This window comes from Pleurodeles waltl, chromosome 4_1, assembly GCF_031143425.1.
Source record: "Pleurodeles waltl isolate 20211129_DDA chromosome 4_1, aPleWal1.hap1.20221129, whole genome shotgun sequence".
In the NCBI taxonomy this organism is placed as follows: domain Eukaryota; kingdom Metazoa; phylum Chordata; class Amphibia; order Caudata; family Salamandridae; genus Pleurodeles; species Pleurodeles waltl.
In genome coordinates, this window is record NC_090442.1 from 106,094,935 (window position 1) to 106,101,956 (window position 7,022).

Genomic DNA, 7,022 nt, shown 5'->3' on the forward strand with positions numbered 1-7,022 from the left:
TGGAGATGGTGTATGTCAGAGTGCACTATCTGTGCCAATCAACTTTCACTTTTTTTGGTGAGTAATGTATAGTCTCTTCCCACACCCTACTACGCACATGCATTATTAGAGACAACGGTGTTAGCATGAAGGACAGTCCATGGACAGAGCAGACTGCACACATCATTAAAAAGAGAGTTCTCAGCAGAGATGCCAGTCTCTCGCCACACAACCTACTATGCACACCTGTCATCTTAGACATAGTTATGATAGAAGAGACCAGTCCATGTACACAGCCTAATGCAGACCTGTCATCTGAGAGAGAGGTCTGACAGGAGAGGCTAGTCCATGTACACACCCTACTGTGCACAGCTATCACCTGAGACAGAGGTCTGACAGAAGAGGCTAGTCCATGTGTACACCCTACTAAGCACACCTGTCAACTGAGACAGAGGTCTCACTGGAAAGGGCCAGTCTTTTTCCACATATTTTACGACACGCACCCATCATCTGAGAGAGAGGTCTGGAAGGAAAGGCTAGTCCATGAACACACCCTAATATGTACAGCCATCATCTGAGAAAGAGGAGTGGAAAGAGGGGGCAGTCCACGCAGACACCCTACTATGCACAGCTGTCATGTAAGAGAGAGGTCTGAGGAAAAAGGCCAGTCTTCCTCACACCCTACTATGCACAACCATCATCCAAGTGAGGGGTCTCAGTGGAGAGGCCAGCCCAGCCCATCCATACATACTACTACATAAACCTGTCATCTGGGACAGAGGTCTGTGTGAAGAGGCCAGTCTCTCCCCACACCCTAATACACACACCTGTCATGTAAGAGATAGGTCTCAGTGGAGAGAATACTGCATCCCACAATACTATTATTTCGCTACAATTTTGTTGCAAGTCCGCAAGACTCTCCCAAGAGGAGCTCACAAGCTTCAGGGAGTGAAGCTTGATGCATGGACACATGTAATCTTGCGAGAGGCTCACAAGATCATAAAAAAAGAGAACATTCTAAATATCTCAAATGCAACAATCCATCAGATGTTTTCTTACTTTCCACAACACGTCTCATGCCTGACTTCACTGAAAAAAAAAGGTGAAAGTAATGTTAATTTTTAGGTGAATTTCCCAGTGACAACATTAAGATTTAGAACAAAAAAAAACATGGAAATTCATCAGTCATATTTAGCAGCACTAACTTTAACTTGTGCCCAAGCCATGCACTGCTTATGACCTCACATATGACATCACTCATGACATGTTCTATGACATAATTTATCAAATGACATCATTGATGACATCATCCAATGAGTATGGAAGTTTGTGTTATAGTTTAAATAGTGGCAGGTAAATACCATATAACTTATCTACCTTATTGTGTACAGCTTCGGTCCAGCTAATGGGTGTGTTTACAAAACACATGTGCTCCTAAAACACCATACATGATTGACATGTTACGCATCTTTGTATTCAAGTGTATATCCGTGTGTAGGTGACAGGTGACCTGTGTTCATTACATTCCACACAAGTTTTTTGCCTGTGTAGAAAAGGTTTCTAACCGAAGAACAATTCGATGTAGTAGATACTGTACTAAGGCCCATATTTATACTTTTTTAGTGCGGCATTTGCGTCATTTCTTGACGCAAAAGCAGCACAAACTTACAAAATACAATTGTATTTTGTAAATTTGCGCCGCTTTTGGGTCAAAAAGCAGCGCAAATGCAGCGCTAAAAAAGTATAAATATGGGCCTAACATTTATAAGAAGCCTTGACTTATTAGAGAGAATCATGTCAACATGACAATTTCCGTTTAACATAGAAGACTGTGTGCACCAGGTACTAACCTATGCACATGTGTTTGCCTTGTTTCAGAAGATGGTTTATCTGTATAGTTTTAACCACAGTATGAAGGGTACAGGTATTACGATCTTTTACACCTTCAGATCTTGGTTATTTAAAGCAAATGTTGTCTTATTTGACAATTGTTGCATAGAGTGTACATTGGGGGTCATTATGACCCTGGCGGACGGAGACCGCCAGGGGTAATGTAGCGTCCGTACCGCCAACAGGCTGGCGGTACGGAGGCCCTTATTATGACCGCAGCGCGCACTGCCGGGGCCGGCGGTTTCCCGCCGTTTTAGCCCCGGCGGTGATAATCCGCCAGGGCAGCGTTGCAAGCAGCGCTGCCCTGGGGATTATGACATCCCTACCGCCAGCCTGTTTCTGGCGGTTTGCACCGCCAGGAAGAGGCTGGCGGTAAGGAGTGTCCTGGGGCCCCTGGGGGCCCCTGCACTGCCTATGCCACTGGCATGGGCAGTGCAGGGGCCCCCTAACAGGTCCCCGGCCAGCTTTTCACTGTCTGCATAGCAGACAGTGAAAAGCGCGACGGGTGCAACTGCACCCGTTGCACGGCCGCAACACCGCCGGCTCCACTAGGAGCCGGCTCCTATGTTGCGGCCTCATCCCCGCTGGGCCGGCGGGCGCAAACTTGGTTTGCGCCCGCCAGCCCAGCGGGAATGTTGTGATGGGGTCCGCGGGAGTGTGGCCGCATTGGCGGCCGCACAGCGGTTACTGCTTGGCGGGCGGCGGTAGCCCCCCCGCCAATGCTGTAATGACCCCCATTGTTCTTATCAGATTTTTTCCAATACTCTGTGGTCTATTTCTCATGAGTGTTTTACTGTTTGCAAACAGTATGGTATAGAATAAGCTTTTGTCCATATAGTAAACTCCGTTTAGACTACCTAGATCTCTGCTGATATCAACTTCATTTCCCAATGTTGGTTCAGTGAGTGTCAAGGGTTTGATACTGATAAAAGCAGTCTGTAGTAAGGAATTTGTTATGGAAATGACTCACTATTTTTAGAAATTTAAATTTCTGTGAATAGATGTATACAGACTGAACACAATACTCATTGAGGGTTTCCCATATATCTGTGGTTGTTAATGTTGTAACTATGCTACCTATACCGTGTATAGGATAGGGTCAATTTTGCACATAATGCTTCCATTCTGCACCTAAGGGAGTTGAATCTATGATGGCACTAATGATGCCTGATATTCTCATGAGCTATTTTATACTTACTGTCAGGCCTCTAATAACATAGTAATTTATACAGTAATATGCGGGAAAACGAGCTTGGATGATATCATCAGTGACGTCAACAATGATGTAATTTGAGATGTCATAAATGATGTCATACAACATGTAATGAGTGATGTCATATGTGAGGCCATAAGCAGTGCATGGGGCAGCACAAGATATAATTAGTGCTGCTAACTTTAACATTTCTGTGTCTTTTTTAGTTCAAAATGTTAATGTTGTCACTGAGAAATTCACCTATAAAGTTACTTTTACCTTTGTTTTTGTCAGTGAATAAATATATATATATATATATATATATATATATATATATATACATCTATTCATTGTTTGCTTGCATGAATAATAGGTTTGAGCTGTGCTGATCAGTGATCTGAGAGCAGCACTATCATGGTGCTTACCATCCATTTAACTTTTTTAGTTGTTTGGAAAAGCTAACTGTACTGCAAACACATTCATCTCTATGAATGACAGCAATTAATTTGCAGGTTAGACCTCTTTTCTTTGAAACACGAACTTTGAAAACACTTTTGAGCTGTCAATTGTACTGGTGTACACCTTATTCCTTGTTCATGTGGGAACTAGGAGCTAAGTACTGTTAAAACTGGCCTATATTCCTCATTCTAATTAACACATTATCTCTTGCTCTTTGTTCAACATTTGGAGGCCTCATCCACAGAGATCCTGCATCTCCACTGTATGTTCATCTCATATTAGAAACATATGCAAAAGGTGTCTCTCCTGACCTAGGCACTTATCTTTATTGGACTCAAACAGCAGGCCAAAATGTTATGATTCCATAGGTGGAGCCATGGCAGAACAGATGGCAGAATTAATTAATGAGGAAACATATGATAGCAATGAAATCTTTTCAGAATGGAATGAATGAATACATAAAGGTACAAATAAATAAATAGCCTTCAATGGAAATATATTTCTCTGTTTAAGAACATATAGAGCAATAAAATTAAAGAGAATGATGCTCTGGGCTCTACATAAAGGCCTTCATAACAAGTGGCCTAATTATTCGAAATGGCCTTTAACAGGAGTTACTAGCCCTATTTGGAAATATCGGTGTAGCAAAATATCTCTTGTCAGGGGTATTTCAACCAAAGATTTCACCTGCTGGAAGGAAACAAATTGTCTGTGGGCAATACAGGGTATAAACCTGTTGGACTCACCATGAAATGTCAGGTACATGCATGCTGTTCTCCAAGAAGATATAACACCATTTAATTCTCCATTGAGATTTACCAAAACCCAGGCTATCAGTAATCCCATTGAGGAATCGGTTGATAACTGGCCACTGGAATACTGTCCCAAGTAGTTTTTTCATTATCAAGATGTAGGTGTTAATGTTTAGAGTTAAAATTTTCTGAACCTCTATTTAAACTTTGTTATATTATTTACATTCTATCTTTTATGACAATTCTGTGTGTAACAATGCTGCCTAAATCTGACTCCTCATTTCTTAATCTTGTTTTTCATGGAAGGTTCCTTTATCCCACATGATGCAAACAGGTAACTGGACCATCTTGACGGAGTTCATTCTCTTAGGACTTACAGAGGACCCCGCACTACAGGTTCCGCTCTTCGTGTTCTTCCTTCTGGTCTATATTATTACCTTACAATGCAACATAGGGATCATAGTGTTGGTCTGGCTGAACCATCATCTACGCACCCCTATGTACTTCTTCCTCTGTTGTTTGTCCTTTGTGGAGGCTGCTGTGTCCTCTGTCACGGTGCCCAAAATGCTTGTGGACTTCTTATCAAAGAGGAAGGCTATTTCTTTTGCTGGATGTGCAATGCAGATGTTCTCATCATTTCTCATTGGAGGTTCAGAGGTACAAATCTTAGCGGTCATGTCTTATGATCGGTACACAGCGATCTGTAAACCATTACTGTATCCAGTCATTATGAACAGCAGAGTCTGTCTTTCCCTTGTTGGTGCAGTAGTAGGGATTAACTTAGTTAACGCACTCTTCCATGCTTTTTTGACTTTTACATTGCCCTTCTGTGGGTCAAATGTTATCACCCATTACGCCTGTGATGTCCCTCCAGTCCTGAAGATTGCCTGCACTGACACCAGACTGAATGAACTTTTACTTGTTGTTGTAGTCGGAGGAATGATAGTGGCCTCAGTTAGCATTATCCTTGTCTCATACGGTTTCATTATCGCTGCCATCATAAAGATCAATTCCTCTGATGGGAGAAGGAGGGCCATCAGCACGTGTTCCTCACACTTCGTCAGTGTCTCTATGTTTTATGGTACTCTCATCTTTATGTATGCCACACCCAGCTCAGGACTCTCCATGACCAGAGATAGAGTGGTATCAGTGTTCTATATGGTGATAATTCCCATGCTCAACCCTTTGATTTGGAGTCTGAGAAACCAGGAGATCAAACAAGCCTTGAGAAAAAGCATCAGGAGATGTCGTGGCGCCAGATAAGGACAGCCTGATTCCTGCGAAGACATCTATAATTACAGGAATTAACTTTTGTTATCACTGCATCAGAAATAATTTCATTACCCCACAATGAGAATTCAAGTTACCTATGTCACTAACATTGATATGATATCATTTAACAAAACATGGGTAATGACCTTCTGGGTCCTGGACTGCATCGAAAACGTGTAAACATGAAAAAAATAATAAATCATGTAATACAATACAATCCAATAGTACAATTAAAAAACAAAGGTTACAGGGACGTTCTAGTTAGGCTTACATTTTAAACGTACAAAACCATAGAAATTCACATATGATCGTTAGAGTTATCTCAAGTAAGTATAACACATGCCCTAAGGTAACTATAACTTGCGCCCCCACCATGCACAGCTTTTCCATCAAAAACTTTACTGCAAATATTACATAGATGATATCAGTAATGTCATCAAAAATGTCATGAGTGCTTTAATTTGTGGGGTAATTAGCAGTGCATGGCGAGGGTGCGAATTATAGTCACCTTAGGGAACGAAGTATAGTTACTTGAGATAACTCTAACTATAACAGGTGAATTTCTATGGTTTTGTACTTTTAAAATGTTAGCCTAACTATAACGTCCCTGTAACCTTAGGTTTTTTCAGTGAATTTCTATTGTTTTTTAAGTTCTATTTCCTAAGTATAATGTCCCTGTAACGTTTGTTTTTTTTCAGTGAATTTCTATGTTTTTTTTTTATGTATAGTAATATTTATCACTATACGTTAATCCAACCTGCAACTAGGCCTCGAGACCAACCCCCTATAATCACCCAACCTTGCATCATGCACATCCTTTGCCTGTGCATGGCAGGGGATGTCCGGAAGGCCTGGCCTGCAGCCAGACCCTGCAGCCAATCCCCCTAACCACCCAACCCTATTCTGAACATGGCCCATTGGCTGTGCACTGTGGGAGTTGGCCGAAGCCTGTCTCTCTAAGTGTGAGAATAGGTGCAACAGGATGTATCTGGAGGTGAGAGTGGTTGTAAGAGTCTCTGTCTGGGTGTGAGAGTGCATGCATCAGTGTCTTAGTGGGTGAGTCAGTGTCTGGGCAGGTTTGTGAGTGGGTGCAATAGTGTCTGAGTGGGTCTGTGAGTAGGAGTGTGTGTCTGAGTGTATCTATGAGTGGGTGTATAAGTGTCACTAGGTCTGTGAGTGGGTGCTTGAGAGTTTCAGTAGGTCTGTGAGTGGGTGTATTAGGGTCTGAGTGGGTCTGCGAATGGCTGTGTGAGGGTCTCAGGGGGTGGGTCTCTGAGTGGGTGTATAAGTGTCAGTGGGTCTGTGACTGGGTGCATGACTGCGTGACTAGATCTGTGAGTGGGTATCTTAATATTTGGGTGTGTCTATGAGTGGGTGCTTGACAATCTGATTGGGTCTGTGAGTGGGTGCATAGCAGTCTGAGAGGGTCTCTGACTGGGTGCATAAGTGTGTGACTGAGTCTGTGAGTGGGTGTGTGA

General features: G+C 42.5%; 1 protein-coding gene across 1 annotated transcript; it reads left to right on the top strand.

The window, feature by feature from the left end:
- Positions 1 to 4,596: 4,596 nt before the first annotated feature.
- On the top strand, positions 4,597 to 5,535 carry LOC138287078 (olfactory receptor 5T17-like). The gene has a single exon (XM_069227438.1). The coding sequence runs from the start codon at positions 4,597 to 4,599 to the stop codon at positions 5,533 to 5,535; it is 939 nt and encodes a 312-aa protein (XP_069083539.1).
- Positions 5,536 to 7,022: the final 1,487 nt, after the last annotated feature.